Below are 19,642 nucleotides of genomic sequence, written 5' to 3' on the forward strand. Positions count from 1 at the left end.
ATATAGATAATACAATTAACAGAAAATTCATGCATTAATTGCCATTTTATTTGTGTGTGCATTCTTACCTGGGCAGGTGTGACCTAATCTTTGCCTCCTCAGCTCAGCCTGGCTCTTACTAATGGGTTGAATTACCTGAGAATCAGCCCGAATGCGAGGATTATATACCTGGGAGGAAAGGACACATATTTGTAGCAGAGACAAAAGGTGTGTGGATACCTCTCTCAAAACCCCATGCCTACTTTCTATTGACTCTGACAGAGTCAATCCTATTCAGTGAGCCTGTGTAAAAATTCTCAGATTCAGACCATTCAGCATGTAGAAATTCACCCAAACAGAATTCACAAAACACTGCAAAAATTTGTGGCACTGAGTTAAATTTTGTCTTTGAGAATTTATGTGAATAATGTAGATGATAAACTTCTTTTTCCAACTCCCATTTCTTAATATGCACATGGACAACACAGTTTCCCATCTCGGAGAATTCCCATATGTTGCTTTTAGGAAGACCACACCAGTGTGGAGAACTAATTCAAACTAAACAAACAATCTGTACAACATTTTGAATATAATACTGGTAAATATGTTTTAAAGCAAGATTTCAGAAACTCACACTTTCCTTAAAACTGAATAAATTAGGCTAGGTTCTGAACTCTAAGCTAACATCTTAATTGGAATAATCCTGAACAATGAATCGAGGGCTATGTAGTAGATACCCAGAGGCCACTTTATTAGGTACAGGAGCAGAACCCGGTGCAGCCTTCTGCTGCTATAGCCCATCCACATCAAGGCGCAAGATGTTGCACATTCAGAGGTGCTCTTCTGCACACCACTGATGAAATGCATGGTTATTTGAGCTCCTCTTGCCTTCCTGTCAGCTCAAAAAAAGTCTGGCCATTCTCCTCTGACCTCTCTCATTAACAAGGCATTTTCGCCCACAGAATTGTTGCATACAGAATTAGCTGGATTTTTTTTTTTTTGAATTATTATTTGTAAACTTTAGAGGCTGTTGAAAGTGAAAAATCCCAGGAGATCGGCAGTTTCTGAGATAATCGAACCACCCCATCTGGCACCAACAATCATTCCACAGTCAAAGTCACTGAGATCATATTTCTTCTCCATTCTGGCACTAGGGCTGAACAACGACTGAACACCATGACCGTGTCTGCATGCTTTTATTCATTGAGTTACTACCACATGATTGACTGATTAGAAATGTGCATTAATTAGCAGGTGTACAGATGTACCTAATAAAGCTGTCACTATGTATATATGAACAACACAATAAATCACAAAGTGAGCAAACAGATCAATGAACCCAAGATCATCAAATTCAAAGTGCATTAATTATCAAAGTATATACAACCACAGACAACCATGAAACAAGAAAACCATGGAAATCATTGAAAGAAAAATCATCAAACCCTCCCAATGTGCAAAATGGCCAAAAAAACAAGCAAAAAACACAAATACTAAAACACCACCCCACAAAGTCATCAGAAGAGTCCAGGCGTATTCAGTTCAGCTCCACATCGTTCATTATCTGCAGGCCGCCCCAATCAAAATCACCCAAAATAGCAAAATAAAAGCAACCAAAAACTAGAAACACAACATTGTAATGTGAACTACAGAGTTCAATCCACAAACAGTGTTGATTAAACCTTGCCCAGGACCCAGGACTCCAAGCCAATCCTCCAGCAGCATCAAACGAGATACAGACCATTTGAACACAGGGACCTTCTTCTGGGAGCATCAAGCGAGAGAGAGAGAGAGGCTGTCACATGCCTCTGGCAGTAGTGAGTCAGTGGCTGGTAGGTGGTGCTGAACACTGGCCCACTTTCCACTCTCGTCCCTGATGACTTCTACCTTCCTTGACACTTTAAACTGTGAGATTAGCGAGAAATGGAATCATCACAGGCTCACACCCCATCTCCAGGCTTTTTGGCCTTGAGGCCGCACACTTTACTCAAAACACCAACAAATCTCTCCAGAGACAGCAGAGCACTAGATTGCTCACTGGCCCAAAAACACATCACCAAAATGTAGATCACAGGCTCCAACAGTAGCAGAACCACATTTGAAAGATGTAAAAGAAGTAGTTTTATGAACTGTCTGAAGGATGTCACCCTTGGTCGCAGGTGCCATCTTCTTCTGGAATTTTTAAAATGCAGATGGGAAATTCAGCAGGTTTTGGGGCACTTCATTACAACTAAGGTATTGGAGTGAGAGAACTCTGCAAAAAAATGACTTAACAAGGAGAGATCAGGCATAAAATAAAACACTTGATAAGATCAAAACAAAGTTACCAAGAACACTTCAAGTTGTGACACAAATTCAGGAGGGATATAGATAGGATAAATGCAGGCAGAGGATTTCCCAATGAGATTGGGTGAGACGACAACTAGAGTTCATGGATTAGAGTGAAATGTGAAAAGTTTAAGGGGAACATGAAGGTGAACTTCTTCACTCCGAGGGTTATGAGTGTGTGAATTGGATTCAATTTCAACATTTAAGAGAAATTTGAATGGGTACATGGATGGGAGGGAAATGGAGGGCTGCAGTTGATGGGACCAGGCAGACTGACAGTTCGGCACAGAGTAGATGGGCCAAAGGGTATGTTTCTGTGGTGCAGTGTTCTTTAAGTATGACCACGACTCTAAATTCAAGACTAATTAAATAACAAAATAACTTGATTAGTGTTTAGCAAAATGCCTTTTAGAAAAGTGATTACTGAAGCTGAGAAAGAATGAAAATCAAAACTTGAAATAAGAACATGCAAGTGGTTGGACCTGAAAAATTGCAATAAATGGAATGATTTTATTGAACCACAGTTGTACTACTTTCCTCACCACATACTACCGCTTTCAATAATTAAATCGTTGATATCGAGAGTAGAAATTTGAAGAACTGGTCAATACCACTGAATCTGTGGTCAAGAACAATCTGCATATATAGGCATCTGCTAAACATGGTGGGCATGCTGGAATGTTCAGTGACACTTGTGGGCTGTCCCCAGCACAGCCATAGGTTGTGTTGGTTGTGAATACAAATGACACATTTCACTGTATGTTTGAATGTACGTGTGATAGATAAATGAATCTGAATCTGAGAATTTTTACACAGGCTCACTGAATAGGATCAACTCTGACAGAGTCAAGCTTGTTGTTTTGATGCAGGATTTCAACCAGAAATGTCAACAATTTCTCCCCCCCCCCCCCCCCACCACCATCAGATGCTCCTTGACACACAGGTAGATGGTTTGCTGCTCTAGATTCCAGCATCCGCATTGTCCTCTCCTTATTATTCAATTTGTTTTAATAGATAGCAAGAACATTGCCTCAAGTTTCTTTGCCATATGTTACCTTATCTAATGACCAATGTTTCGAGAAAATAATCAGGACTAGGTAGATAAAGCTTCTGGAGAGGGTCTTCAAGGCCGCATTTTGTGCTGTATCATTGTGCTTCTTTTGTCAACATACAAATTTAATTGAGTTAGAATGAGGACACATGTACAATATAAGAGGGGAGAGATTCAAAAGAAACCACACAAGTAGGAGCAGAATTAGGCCATTTGGCCCATCAATCTTCTCCACCATTCAATCATGCTGTTTTATTAGTCTCTCAACCTCAATCTTCTCCCTTCACCCTGAAACACTTGATGTCCTGACTAATCAAGAACCTATCAACCTCCACTTTAAATCTACCTTGAGAGAAAACTTCTTCACACAGAAGATGGTGAGTACATGGAATAAACTGCCAGAGAAGTGGTCGAGGTGGGTACAACTGCAGCATTTTAGAGGAATTTAGATAGGTATTTGAAGGGGAAGTACTTGGGAAAAACACAAGTACCTGGAACTAACAGTGAAGATGCTGTGGTCAGCATGGAACCGCTGGGCTGAACAGCCTGTTTTTCTGCTGTATTATCCTAACAATTATCTCCTCATCAAATTGCCAGACAGGCTCAAAGCAAGTTTTTTTTGTTCCGATGCTCCCAAAGCAGGGTGATTTGAGTTGGTGTGATCATTAAGGTGTCCATTTCTCTTGGTTGGCTTAAAAAGAGAAGAGTTCACATTGAAAAAGCAAGAGGCTGGGATTTGAATCTATTGTGGATTGCAGTAGTACTGTGGATAATGCAGTGACTTAAAGCCAGGCACTTTATATCTAACCTGGCAAATTGAACTATGACAGGCAAGGATTAGTTTTATTTAATACACCCAGGGGGATACAGTAGGACTGACTTATACACTACTTTTTTCATTGAAAACAAAGTACAAAATTGAGCAGCAAAAGTACAAAATTATGAGGGGTATTGATAAGGAAAATGCAAGCAGGCTTTTTTTTCCCATCGAGCTTAGGTGAACTAGAACTAGAGATCATAGGTTAAGGGTGAAAGGTGAAATACTCATGTGGAACATGAGGGGGTTCTTCTGCTCTTAGAGCAGTGATCCCAACAGAGGTGGTACCACCCATTCAAGGGAGGCAGTTAAGTGTCTTAGGGGGACATTAGGGAAAATACAAGTCGTCAGGAGGTGCTCAAGATTTTTCGAGGGGGTTGGGGGTAGTAAGTGGCACCCTACCTTGACGCACAAGACCTGGCCGACCATGTCAACTCGCTGTTGTCGTCAAAATCAAATAGGCATGTTAATTTTTGTTAAAAGTTGGTGTTTTTTTTTTAATTTTAATTTAGCCCCATTAAGGATGGATAAGTGCATACAGCGCAATCTCTGAGTCTGAAGGTGGTGAAGCCTTTAATTCTAATTCTGCTAAGAAACAGAAACTACAAAAAGTGCATCGATACAATGTTACATCCTGGAGTATGGTTCTATTCTGTTCCCCACAGATCAGCAACACCCCATGTGTCTTATTTGTAATACTGTACTGTCTAATGAAGCCATGGAACCATCAAGATTGCAGGAATACTTCTGTAAAAGACACACTAAAAAGGCTACTTATGCTATCAGTTCCAGAAGATGAAAGAAGCATTTGAAAAACGTTGCCAAGAAAGCTAAAAATGACCTTGATAGTGGTCTCGTTGCTTCTTATAACATTTCCAAATTGATAGCAAAGTGTAGAAAATCTCATACAAGTGAAAGATTAATAATGCCTGCTGTATCCAAAGTGCTAACTACTGTTCTCAAAATGAATACCAGTATTTTAAAGTTAATTCCTGAGTAATAACACTGTAGCTCATTGTAGACGAAATGTGTTAAGACACTGAGTATCAACTATGCACAGAGCTACGAAAAAAACAGAAATTGGGATACAACTGGATGAGTCAACTGTGCAAGACAACAAGACATTGCTAATGGCATATGTATGGTTAAAAGTGGAAAAGCTTAAGAGATTCTCTTTTGTAAAAAGTTAAAAATAAATATCAACAGAGAATCAATCTACGATGAGCTCAAAATATATATTGAGGATGGAAGTATTCTGATTAGGAACATGATTTCTTGTGCAACAGATGGAGCACCATATATGGCAGGTCACCATGCAGGTTTAGTGGCAAAGGAGAAATTCAAAGTCTGTTTGCAGTCCACTGTGTAACTCATTGTCAACATTTCTCAGCCAAAAAATTCAGCCAGCCATTTTTTTTTAGGCATGACTCTTATAATATCTCTTGTCAACAAAACAGCAGAATATTTTTCCTGCCATGCCAAGATAACAATGAAGAGTTTAGCACTTGCTTCTTCACACTGAAGTGCGTTGGCTGTCAAGGGGCTGCTGCTTAAAACATTTCTTTGATCTTTTTGAGACTGTAGTTGAATGTTTGCTCCAAGTTGACAAGTGCTTGGGAAAGAAGATTGAACTTCCGTGTGCATAGCTAGCCAATCTGTATGACAAATTGAACATTTCTAAATATCAAACTACAGGCAGAGAATTTCAATTTAATCCAGGCAAAAAGTGTGGTGTCCCCTTTTATCAGAAAATTGGAAATATACAAGTAAAACATTAGGAGAAATAAGTTCTCACAGTTGGAAAACATGGCACTCTTCTTCAGAGATGGTAATTTGCAAGATGACTGCTTACACCTGCAGTCACTGAAGAAGGATTTTCAGAATCAATTCAAGAATCTGAACAATCTAGAAATTTCGGACTCGGTAATTAACCCATTTCTTTGCAAGGTGGAAGAACAGGAAGAGAGCTTGCAAAAAGAAATTATTGAAATTCAGAATGATGAAACAGCAAAAATGCTTTTCAAAAATGTTGGTTTTAGTGGTTTGTGGCTACACTTTCATACAAAGTTTCCTTGTCCTTGGAAAAGAGCCAAACTGCTCTTCATTGCATTTCCATCCTCCTACTTTGGTGAAAGAGGCTTCAGGGCAATGAACCATATAATCACAAAAAACACTTGGACATTGTTACACTTGGGGACTTAAGGCTTTTGCTGTCACAACTTGAACCAGATATTTCAACTCTTGCTAAAAACCACTGAGCTCAAGGATCACATAAATATCGAAGCTGCTGTACAGTACACAGGTACTGTGTAAGCTGGGTTTAAAGACAAATCAAAATTTAATGCAGAATCATTTTTCTCATATTAGCAGATGGTAGACATGTTTTAACATTCTGGGGCACCAGAAAGGATATCGTATTTAAGTATGAAAGCGCTTTGGTGGGGGGGGTAGTGTTGGGATAAAAAAGGTTGAGAAGCTTTGACTTAGTGGATGATAAGAGTGTGGAACAAGCTCCCAGCAAAAGAGGAAGATGTGAGTTTAATTTCAACCTTTAAGAGAAGTTTGGATAAGCACATGGATGGGAGGTCTATGGAGGGCTATGATGGGACAGGACCAAATTACAGTTTGGTATAGAATAGATGTACTGTAGTGTTCTATGACTCTAGAAAAACTTCAGCACAAGATTCACAACTATTGAACAACAATATGATGGAGTCCAGTGATTTGCCCCTACCAATGGATCTGGAGCCCTTCTTGTGAACTTCCTCTAGACAAATTAAACTTATGGATAAGAACATGGATGGGAGGGATATGGAGAGCTATGGTCAATGAGACTAGGCACAATAATATTTGGCTGTTTCTGTGCTGTAGCTCTTCATTGCTCTAATTCTGAATGCATCACTCCTGAATGGTGAAAATAATGCTCCAAAGACTCAGAGGAACTAAAAAATTATTTACAACAATAAACCATAGGTCAAAAACTGAGAGGTTTTGTTTCATATAAAGGCAGTATAATGTGTAGAGGAACACAAAAGTTCACTTACAGTTTTTTGTTCCATTCCAGAGTCGATTACATAAGAAACATCAATGGAAAATGAAGAATCAGCTAAAGTGTCTGCAATGATGATTTTCCTGTGGCGATCTTTGAAGTTCTGGTTGCAGTTTTCATAAACTTTTTGGAAGTTGCTTCCCATGCCTGAATATAATGGAATGGGGATCAGCTCCCCCAATTGAGACCCTAGAGCTCCCCCTTCTGTGCGTATAGCTCGACAGCAGTCAATTATCTCCTGCCAGAGAGACAGCAAAAAGCAGCATTCACTCATTATTGTCCTTTATGAAATAGCCTCATTTAAACAGATAAGCTAAAAATTACAGGCACTAACTTTCAGCAAGCATTTATTCAGCAATTATTTATTTATTTAGAAATATTGTGCAGAACAGGCCCTTCCAGCTGTTCCCTGAGTTGCAACACCGTTGCACTAACAGCTACAATACCGTGGTAACCAATATGTAATATCACCTCCCATCGTTGTTGAGCAAACAAAAATGAACATTTGACTGTGGTGGTGTCAGACTACCAGATTTTTTGGATTGCTAGTTGCAACATCACACTTCACCAACACGGAAGTTGTGCCAGAGTCAAAAAGGGCCAGAGTCACCTCTACTTCCTGAGGAGGTCAAGGTCCTTTGGAGTAAGCAGGCTTCTCCTTCACACGTTTTATCAGTCTGTTGTTGCTAGTACAATCTTCTATGTGGTGGTGAGCTGGGGCAATGGCATCAACATGAGTAATGCCAACAGGCTCAATAAACTGTTTAGAAAGGCTGGCTGTATCAGGAGTCAAACTGGACACACTGGAGGCTGTGGTAGAACAAAGGACCCAGTGGAAGATCCTAGCAATTCTGGACAATGTTTCTCACCCTCCACATGCCACCTTGGCTGAACAGAGAAGCACTTTTAGTAATAGACTATGGAAACGGTGCTGCTCCAAAGAGTGCTTTATGACATCATTCTTACCCTCGGCCATTATGCTCTATAATGAAGCAATCTATAGCCAGGGAAGTGATGACCGCCTCCTGTTAGACTGTTTGTGCTAACTTATTTTTATTCTTTCTACTTCTCTTCTAATATTTATACCTGTGCACTTGCAATGCTACTGTGGCACTACAACTTTCTTTGGGATCAATAAAGTATCCATCTATCTAATTTCATGATTGATAAATATACACACCAGCAGCATACACATCCTAATTCCTTTTGTTTTAGAGATACAACACAGTAACAGGCCCTTCCCTTCCAGCCCAATTACCCCACTAAATTGCACATCTTTGGAACATGGGAGGAAACCCACACTGCCCTGGGGAGAACGCACAAACTCCTTACAGACAGTGGCGGAACTTAACCCGGGTCATTGCTGTTGTAATAGCATTATGCTAACCACTATGCTACTGTGCAGCCCCTGTTCCTGATGGAAGCACCAGAATCAGAATCATTGGTTCAGAACAATACTGTGGTCTGAAGGGCCTGTTCTATGCTCTTATCACTGACTTAAGTGTTGCAAAATTTATTGTTTTGCTGTAGCAGTGGAAAGACATAATATTACTACCATCTGTAGGTGCAGTGCTGTTTGACATGGGCGATCATTGTCTAATGACCATAATTTTTCTTGACATTTTTTTCATAGAAGTGGTTTGCTGTTCCCTTCTTCTGGATAATGTTGTTACAAAATGGGTGATCCTGTGAAACAGATACTCTCCACCCACTCTAACTATGCCTCTCATAATCTTCCCAGGATTTTCTCTTGCTCCCTTCTTAAATAGAGATACAACGTTAGCCACTCACCAGTCCTCTGAGACCTCGCCTGTGGTTGGAGAGGACACAATGATACTGGTCAAGGGCCCATCAAACTTGTCTCTTGCATCCTTCAGTAACCTGGGGTAAATCCCATCAAACCTTGGGGACTTATCCACCTGAATACTCATTAGCAGGCCAAATCCTTCCCCTTCCTTGAACTTATTACCACATAATCTTATAACTCCTTAACATATTATACAATCTGCACTGATCTCCTGATCCACCATATCCTTTACATTAGGAAATACTGAAGCAAAGTTCTCATTGAGTACCTCACTCACATTCTCTGAATCCAAGCAAACATTCTTCCCCCCTCTTTTTCCTTGAGTTCCCTTCCCTAGTTATCCTCCTGCTCTTCATGTATGTATAGAATGCCTTGAGATTCACCTTAATCCTGCATACCATAGACTTTTCATGGCCCCTCCTGGTTTTCTTAATCGTCTTCTTTAACTATTTTCTGCTTCTTTATTCTTCTCATGTGCTCTGTTTGATCCTAACTTCCGAAACTATACAAATTTTTTGCTTTTTCTTCTTAACTAATCACTTCTCTGGACATCCAAAGTTTTCCCATCTTTCCGCTCCCATCCTTCCTTCTAACAGGAACATACCTTTCCTATAATCTATACAATTGATCTTTAAACATCTTCCATGTGTCTGATGTGGACTTGCCAGAGAAAAGGTATTCCCAATTAAAGCTTCTTAGTTCCTACTTACCGCCCTCATAATTTGATCTACTCCAACTTGAAACTCTTGCACAAGGGCCAAACCAATTCTTACCTTTAGCTATACTGAAAGTTAAAGAGTTGTGGTCACTGTTCACTGATTGTTCATCCACCCTCTTAGTGAACTTTTAAGAGGATTCAGAAACACAAATTATTGCAAGGATGTGAGGGGATGTAGTTATTAGAGAATCATGTGGATTAATCTTTGACGTAAGAAAATGTCAGAATGAATGTAACTGTACAGAATGACAGTTTGGCAAAGGCAGCGTACAGTACAAGAAGAAGATGGAGAGCAGGCAAGGAGTGATTGTGAGGGGGACAGAGAGAAAACACAGAGAAAAAGGGGAAAAACAATAAATAAACAAGTAAATAAATAAATGTTGGGGTAAGAAGGGGAGGAGGGGCATTAACGGAAGTTAGAGAAATCAATGTTCATGCCATCAGGTTGGAGGCTACCCAGACAGGATACAAGGTGTTGTTCCTCCAACCTGATGATGCTGTCCAAGTTGCATGCAATCTTGGACAATGACTCCCATCCACTCCATAATGTACTGGTTAGAAACAGGAGTACATTCAGCCAGAGACTCATTCCACCAAGATGTAACACTGAGCATCATAGGAAGTCATTCCTGCCTGTGGCCATCAAACTTTACAACTCCTCCCTTGGAGTGTCAGACACCCTGAGCCAATAGGCTGGTCCTGGACTTATTTCCACTTGGAATGATTAACTTATTATTATTTAATTATTTGTGGTTTTATATTGCTATATTTCTTCACTATTCTTGGTCGGTGTGGCTGTAACGAAACTCAATTTCCCTCGGGATCAATAAAATATGTCTGTCTGTCTATCTATCTGTCTGTCTTCATCGTGACAGTAGAGGAGGCCAGGGATAGACATATCAGAATGGGAATGGGACGTGGAATTGAAATGTGTGGCCACTGGGAGATCCTGCTCACTCTGGCGCAGGTGTTCAGCGAAATGGTCTCACAGTCTGCGTCAGGTCTCACCAATATATAGAAGGCCGTACTGGGAGCACCAGACGCAGTATATCAAACCAGCCAACTCACAGGTTAAGTATCGCCTCACCTGGAAGGACTGTCTGGAGCCCTGAATGGCGGTGAGGGAGGAAGTGTAAGGGCAGGTGTAGCACTTGTTCTGCTTAGAAAGATAAGTGCCGGGAGGGAGATCGGTGGGAAGGGATGGGGGGAGGGGGGGAGACGAATAGCCAAGGGAGTCGCGTTGGAGCGATCCCTGAGGAAAGCAGAAGCGGGGGGGGGAGGGAAAGATGTGCTTGCTGGTGGGATCCCGTTGGAGGTGGCAGAAGTTACAGAGAATTATACGTTGGACCCAGAGGCTGGTGCAGTGGTAGATGAGGACAAGGGGAACCCTATCCTAAGTGGGGTGGCAGGAGGATGAGGTGAGGGCAGATGTGCGGGAAATGGGAGAGCGGTGTTTGAGAGCAGAGTTGATGGTGGAGGAAGGGAAGCCTCTTTCTTTAAAAAAGGAAGACATCTCCTTTGTACTGGAATGGCAAACTTCATCCTGAGAGCAGATGCGGCGGAAATGGAGGAATTGCGAGAAGGGGGTGGCATTTTTGCAAGAGACGGGGTGGGAAGAGGAATAGTCCAGGTAGCTGTGAGAGTCCGTAGGCTTATAGTAGACATCAGTAGATAAGCTGTCTCCAGTGATAGAGAAAGAAAGATCAAGAAAGGGGAGGGAGGTGTCAGAAATGGACCAGGTAAATTTAAGGGTAGGGTGAAAGTTGGAGGCGAAGTTAATGAAGTCAACAAGCTCAGCATGCGTGCAGGAAGCAGCGCCAATGCAGTCGTTGATGTAGTGAAGGAAAAGTGGGACGGATACCAGTATAGGCTTGGAACATGAACTGCTCCACAAAGCCAACAAAAAGGCAGGCGTAGCTGGAATCCATATGGGTGCCCATGGGTACACCTTTAGTTTGGAGGAAGTGAGAGGAGCCAAAGGAGGTATTATTAAGAATAAGGACTAATTCCACTAGACGGAGGAGAGTGGTGGTAGAGGGCAACTGGTTAGGTCTGGAATCCAAAAAGAAGTGGAGAGCTTTGAGACCGTCCTGGTGGGGGATGGAGATAGATAGGGACTGGACATCCATGGTGAAAATAAGTCAGTGGAGGCCAGGGAACTTAAAATCATTGAAAAAATTCAGAGCATGAGAAGTGTCACGAACATAGGTGGGAAGGGATTGAAGAAGAGGGGATAAAACAGTGTCAAGGTATGCAGAAATGAGTTTGGTGAGGCAGGAGCAAGCTGAGACAATGGGTCTACCTGGACAGGCAGGTTTGTGGATCCTGGGTCGGAGGGGAAGTGTGGGGTGTGGGAACTATGAGGTTGGTGGCAGTGGATGGGAGATCCCCAGAGCTGATAAGGTTGGTGATGGCGTGGGAGACAATGGCCTGGTGCTCCTTAGTGGATGAACCTCACCTTGTATTCCATCTGGGTAGCCTCCAACCTGATGGCATGAACATTGATTTTTCTAACTCTCCGTTAATGCCCCTCCTCCCCTTCTTACCCCATCCCTTATTTATTTATTACTTTCCCCTTTTTTTCCTCTCTTCATTTTTCTCTCTGCCCCTCTCACAATCACTCCTTGCCTGCTCTCCATCTTCCTCTGGTGCTCCCCTCCCCCTTCCTTTTTCCCTAGGACTCCCATCCCATGATCCTCTCCTTTCTCCAGCTGTGTATCCCTTTTGCCAATCAACTTTCCAGCTCTTAGCTTCATCCCTCCCCATCCTCCTATCATTTCAGATCCCCCCCTCCCACTTTCAAATCTCTTACTATCTCTTCTTTCAGTTAGTCCTGACAAAGGGTCTCGGCCCAAAACGTCGACTGTACTTCTCCCTATAGATGCTACCTGGCCTGCTGCGTTCCACCAGCATTTTGTGGGTGTTGCTTGAATTTCCAGCATCTGAAGATTTCTTTGTGTATACAGTACAAGAACTGAGTTCAAGAGTTGGGAAGTTGTGTAGCAGTTTTACAGAACTTTAGTTAGCCCACATCTGAAATATTGCTTTCACTTGAGGTCACATGATTATAAGAACAATGTGGAGAGGCTTTACCAGAATGCTGCCTGGATTCAAAATTATGAGGTGTAAGGAGAGGTTAGACAAACTTGAACTGTTTTCTCTGGAGCATCAGAGGCTGAAGAGAGAACTGATGGAGATTTATAAGATTGTGAGATGCATAGAAACAGTAGACATTTCCCAGGATTGAAATGTCTAATAATGGAGAGTATGTATTTAAAATGAAAGGGGTAAGTTCAAAACAGAAGTGCATGGCAATTTATTTTACACAGTGAGTGGTGGATGTCTGGAAGGTATTGCCTGCAATGGTAGAGGAGGTAAATACAATAGACGTGTTTAAGAAACTCTTAGATAGGTACATGAATCTGCAAGAAATGGAATTATATGGACATTGTGTGGGCAGAAGTGTTTATTTTGTTGGAGATTTCAATGTAAATTTATTATCAAAGTACATATCTGTCACCATATGCAACCCCGAGATTCATTTTCTCGTGGGCATACACAGTAAATCAAAGAGACACAACAGAATCAATGGAAGACTGCACCCAGCAGGACGGACAAACAACCAGCATGCAAAGGACAACAAGCTGTGCAAAATTAATTAGCTCAACACGACACTGTGGGCCGAAGGTCCTGTTCATGTGTTGTGCTGTCCTATGGCCTATGAAGTCGTCATGAATTTTTTTCCAGTTAATGGTTAACCACAGCTAGAATACATTGTATTCGATTCTAGGTGCCATGCTTTAGGACAGAAGGAGCTTAGGCATAAAAGACTTAAAATATACAAAAACCTCCCAAAACAGCAGGGATCTCCCTCCACAAAGGGAAATTTATTAGAGATTTGAAGATTACGCAGATGAGGACACTCACTGAAGATAATTGCCAAAAAATCCAAGGGAAAGCAAGGAAAAAACATTTTACTTACAGTGTTCCAGAGTATTTTAGCTCTCTGAAAGTGTGATGGAGAAGGTTTCTAAAAGGCCAGATTAATCACAACTTGGTCAATGAATTTTACTTGTACCCCTCCCAATGCACAGCCATATTAATCACACCTATGCGCAGGAATAAAAAAAAAGCCTACAAATGGACTGGACACAGACCAGCCCATTGCAGGAAAAGCCCTCTCCACCACATCTACAAGGATCAATAAAGACACCCATCATCCAGGCCATGCTCTCATATCGCTGCTGACATCAACAAGGACGTACAGAACCATAGACCCCACACCACCATGTTCAGAAACAGTTATTACAGGCAGCCATCTGGCTCCTGAACCAGCATGGATAGCTTCACTCACCTCAATACTGAATTGATTTCACAACCTATAGATGCACTTTCAAGGACTGAGTGTATTTTGAGTGTACAAACAATTGAAAAAAGTTATTAAAACATGAAAAATAAGTAAATACTACTTTACCTGCCACTCTTTCTCTCCCTTGTGCCCATTATCTCCACCCAGTCTTGCTACCAATTGTACTCAGGGTAATTATTAGCAATTGATCAAACCTCCAGCATGTAGGAGGTTTGAGGTTTTTTTTGAGGAAACCTCAGTGAAAGCTTTGTTTAATGGGATCCAACTTAGGTCACAGTCAACACATGGGTGATAGTGAATGGGACAAAATGCCAAGAATGAACAGAGGCAAAACTGGAATTATTTGGGGGATGATCCCTGCAGGCCGGCTCTCTTTTGGGGGCTGCTCTCCAGTGTTCATTCCCTGCCAGACAAGCAGGGTTGCCCTTGTTTGCAACTGACCCAGCGTGAGGTGAGGAACTGCTCCACAGAAGTATGCTCCATGACAACATCTCATGTACCATCAATCTTCAGGCCATGCCACAGAGCAACCTGTGCTAACATTTTTTGTGACTGGATGTGGTATTTAACTATGTGTTGAGCACTGTGCAACTGTAGGAATTGTGTTTTGCAACTTGGCCACAGAGGAACACTGTTTTGTTCAGCTGCATACATGTGTTTTTCCATAATGTTGTTATACCCGGGAATGGTAATTGGGATAAATTCCCACTACCTATTCATAGTATGCTTTTTTAATAGCCTCTGACAACCAAGTCTAGCACCTGGCCTTCTTGTGTGGCTTAGCCACTAAGCCACGCAGAACCATTTCTACTGACAGAAGAGGCAAAATGTGTTACTGTTGCCTTAAAACCAATCACTTCAGGCAGATGGGGCTCATCAGGGGTGGTTGGCAGCTCATCTAGAAGGAAAGCTCTGACCTCAAAGCTCTACTGCTTTATGGCTATACCCACTCATGGGGAATGCTTCAGATGTAAACCCTGAGGAAAAGTCCAAAGCTGGGGTCCCTAAGGCAGTCCTACATTAGGTTCAACACTGACTGACAACTCCTGCGATGCCACTGGTGCCAAACTCTATTGGCCTCCTTTGGAACCAACAGCTTTCATGAGAGGGGGAGACTGCCACACCGGCAACAGCTTGCTCTCCATATCGTACTGCCTTGGCTGGGGTACAATGTCCATGGTCGACCCTGACCATTAGACAGTCAGACATTCTTTATTGATTCCGAGAGAAATTGGGTATCGTCACACCAGTCACACCAACCAAGAATAGTGTAGAAATATAGCAACAGAAAACCATAAATAATTAAATAATAATAAGTAAATTATTCCAAGTGGAAATAAGTCCAGGACCAGCCTATTGGCTCAGGGTGTCTGACACTCCGAGGGAGAAGTTGTAAAGTTTGATGGTCACAGGTAGGAGTGACTTTCTATGACGCTCAGTGTTGCATCTCAGTGGAATAAGTCTCAAATAAGAGTACAGATTAGAACTTCACAGCAAATAAGAAAGGCAAGGAAGAATTAGATTAACAAAGGTTAAGTAACATTATTAAGCAATTTTAGGTGGTCAGAAACTCAGCTCAAGGTCAAATATAACATTAAGTTTCTGAATAGTTTGGTTCGGCTTTAGCATTGACAGAAATATCAGATATAATTTTGAGAGATAGATTAAGATAGAGAGGGGATAGAGGGAGAAATGAGGGGTCAGGTTAAAGTTTACAGATGAGGATGAGGGGAATTAGAAGTTAGGGGTAGTAAATGAACTCCTGTTTCAGGCCAGGAGTTCGATTCTGTGGTCGAACATCAGCAATCCCTGAAGCTATACTACAGCTGCTGAGGAGACCAGCAATCTCCAGTTTGGAGACTGCTCTCAGACTGATAGTCTATATGGGCAGTGAGTCCTGGACGTGAATGGGAGTCACAAGAGTCAATAACTTTCCAGCCTCCCCCACCCACTCACTGCAGTTGGACATCCATGCAAGTAAAGAAGTAGAGGCCCAAAGGTCAAACCTATTGAAGGCCGGAGGACAAAAAGATTCGAAGGTCAAAAACCGATGGTAGAAGTTGAGAATCGTGAGCGTCTGGTTCACCAGAGTAGGAGGTCCATAAAAGTCTGCAAGTTAAATCCCCAAGGTCAAACCTACATTTGACATTCTGGGCTGAAGTCCAAAGTTAGAAGACCAGTATCTGTGAGTCTTAAAATCTGGGAACAAGGAATGTAGGCTCAGAGGCAGCATGTCCTGGGGTTGAAGGCCTATGTGGGTAAGTGGGTGGGTAGGAGGGATGGGAATCTGGCTGTTGGTTCAGTTTTGTTCCTTGTGTTGTTCTCTGGAACAGTGTAGGCACACTATGATGGCACCAGAATGTGTGGCAACACCAGCGGTATTCCCCCAGCATATTCTTGGGTATGCTGATCGTTAATGCAAGCGACGCATTTCGCTGCATGTTTCAATGTATATATACTTGTAATAAATCTGAATCTAAGGTCAGCAGAACATTTTTCACTGAAGCACCAATTAATGTATTGTTATAACCCCAAAAGGCTAATAAAACTGCTTATTAAATAAGAAATGTTTAGAGATAAAAGATAGAAAGTGACAGAGAAGTTAAGTCAGTATTGTGCTTGGTGCAAGGTTTTTCTTTACATTGTTCTTTTTACATCTTTATCATATTACAATGGTTCAGTGGGTTAATGGCACATTACTACAATGCATACATTGCAATTCACACAACAGTATCATGTGCCAACTCTGATAGAGCTTGTGTAAATACCAGGTTAAAAATAATGTACTGCATCTCCGCACAAGTCCAGGAAATGATTCACATTTAGCAAGAACTTTAAAGATACTATATGTTTTTATAAAATTCATCTCCCCCCCCCCATAAGGTAATGCATTAAATGAATTTTAGTAATGGCTTTTCATTTTGAGATTACACCAAAATGTTATTGCAAAGTTGGCTAAAGAGGGTGGATGTGAAATGTATGGAAAATATACCATACAGGATTAAAATAATAGACTTGGATTAGCATGATACACTAGTCACTCAGCAAAGACAAGTTTAAAACTAAAGGTCTCAATTAAGGTATCAGTGATCATTTCTATATCTATCAGTGTCATGGGCAGTGTAGCCGTTTGTTCATTACTTTACAGAGACAGAGACCACCATTTGGGGTTCAATTCCCAGTGCTGTAAGGAGTTTCTCTCTGTGATAGTGCGGGTTTCTTCCTGATGAACAGATTTCCCCCAACATCCCAAAGTAGTACTGGGTTATGGGTGTGCTATGAAGCGTGGCGATGCTTGTAGGCTGTCGCCAGCAGAATCTTCAGATTGTGTTGGTCATTGATGCAAATGAAGCATTTCACTATGTTTCGATGCTTGTTCTTCTGGCAAGATGGTGCCAGTACCAATGGCGACCTCTTGCAGAGAACTTACAAAACTGCTGTATTTTTTTTTCCCCTTTTTCTAAATGTACTTCTTTTCCTTTTTGACTGGGATCCTGAAATTTCCCTCTAACTATTTTTGGGCTGATTGAACAATCAGGCGCTTCTGCGATCACCCGGGGAATTCAGCATGGAGTGCACCTATGGCCATCACTGGGGGGTGTACACTCCATTGATCCCTAATGGTGAAATACAAACCTGTGGTTGGCGCTATTACTTCATGCCAATTAAAGTGTCGAGCAAAATTAAAATCGATGAGGATGAGCATGGAAAATGAATGTGTTCAGTGCCATCTGTCAGCGTTTGACTGGTCTCTCTTTGGCTGCTCCCAGCAGAAGATGGAAGAGTCTTGGGTCCAATGTTCCCTCTATTGGTAATGATCAGCGTGCACAAAAATCTTGTGCTGTGCAATTTTTTTGTCCAGTGACTACAACATGTGTGCATTGAATAATTTCTTCAATAAAAACAGTATAAATAAGCTTGTTCTGAAATTTGCAGACAAATCATCGCAAACTCCAAGTTGACAGCACCATCTGCATTAGATACCAGAAAAGGAAATGTGATTGTGTAAGATTATGAAATATACTTAACATGCCAACGAGGAAGAGGGTGATTACCTTTTTTGCACAATTTAAATTCCTTTGTGTGCTGGTAGCAAAACACACCTTAGAGGGAACATGGCTCTTGGTTCATCTTGCAGTTTATTATCTACCTCTACTGCACTCTATTTGTAGCTGTTACACTTTATTCTGCATTCTGTTATTGTTTTACCATGTTCTAGCTGGTTCCTCCATCACTTTCACCACTGAGTGTGTTCCTCTGATTTGCAGAATCTCTCATGTTGGTAAATTGGTTTATCATTGTCACGTACAGTGAGAAACTTGTACACTTGCTGGAAATCCAGAGCAACATGCACAGAATACTGGAGAAATTCCGCAGATCACTCATCGTCTATGGAAATGAATAAACAGTTGATGTTTCAGCCCTTCATTTGGACTGGAAAAGAAGGCTCAAGAAGCCAAAATTATGGCTTCTCTCCCCTTTCCTCTCCAGTCCTAATTTAGTGGAAAACTTCAGCATGTCATACATACAGATCATATACAACAATGTATTAAGCTAGAACATGGTAAAACAGCAACAGAATGCAGAATAAAGTGTAACAGCTACAGAGAGAGGTCAGCTGAGAAGATCATCGGGGTCTCTCTTACAGACATTTACAATACACGCTGCATCTGCAAAGCAAACAGCATTATGAAGGACCCCACGCATCCCTCATACAAACTCTTCTCCCTCCTGCCATCTAGGAAAAGGCACTGAAGCATTCAGGCTCTCACGACCAGACTATGTAACAGCTTCTTCCCCCAAGCTATCAGACTCCTCAATACCCAGAGCCTGGACTGACACCAACTTACTGCCCTCTACTGTGCCCCGGACAGTCCTTCCAGGTGAGCCGACACTTCACCTGTGAGTTGGCTGGTGTGGTATACTGCATCCAGTGCTCCTGGTATGGTCTTTTATATATTGGCGAAACCGGACGCAGACTGGGAGACCGTTTCACTGAACACCTACGCTCGGTCCGCCAGAGAAAGCAGGATCTCCCAGTGGCCACACATTTTAATTCCACATCCCATTCCCATTCTGATATGTCTATTCATGGCCTCCTCTACTGTCAAGATGAAGCCACACTCAGGTTGGAGGAACAACACCTTATATACCGGCTGGGTAGCCTCCAACCTGATGGCATGAACATTGACTTCTCTAACTTCCGTTAATGCCCCTCCTCTTCTTCTTACCCCATCCCTGACATATTTAGTTTTTTTTTTCTCTCTCTGCCCATCACTCTGCCTGTTCTCTATCTCCCTCTGGTGCTTCCCCCCCCCCCCTTTCTTTCTCCCTAGGCCTCCCGTCCTATGATCCTTTCCCTTCTCTAGCTCTGTATCCCTTTTGCCAATTATCTGTCTAGTTCTCAGCTTCACCCCACCCTCTCCGGTCTTCTCCTATCATATCGCATTTTCCCCTCTCCCTTTCTCTTTCCTTTCAGTTAGTCCTGACGAAGGGTCTCGGCCCAAAACGTCTACAGCACTTC

The 19,642-nt window shown here is 41.9% G+C and overlaps 1 protein-coding gene across 1 annotated transcript in view; it reads right to left on the minus strand.

The window, feature by feature from the left end:
- The window catches only part of LOC132391939 (putative pre-mRNA-splicing factor ATP-dependent RNA helicase DHX32), a 147,065-nt gene that overhangs the window by 53,664 nt on the left and 73,759 nt on the right, over positions 1 to 19,642 (minus strand). The window contains exons 5-6 of the mRNA XM_059965743.1: positions 7,220 to 7,462; positions 69 to 168 (exon numbers count right to left, since the gene is read on the minus strand). Coding sequence (XP_059821726.1) covers positions 69 to 168; positions 7,220 to 7,462 — 343 coding nt within the window. The remainder of the gene's footprint in view (positions 1 to 68; positions 169 to 7,219; positions 7,463 to 19,642) is intronic.

The sequence above is a fragment of the Hypanus sabinus genome, chromosome 3, assembly GCF_030144855.1.
Source record: "Hypanus sabinus isolate sHypSab1 chromosome 3, sHypSab1.hap1, whole genome shotgun sequence".
Classification (NCBI taxonomy): domain Eukaryota; kingdom Metazoa; phylum Chordata; class Chondrichthyes; order Myliobatiformes; family Dasyatidae; genus Hypanus; species Hypanus sabinus.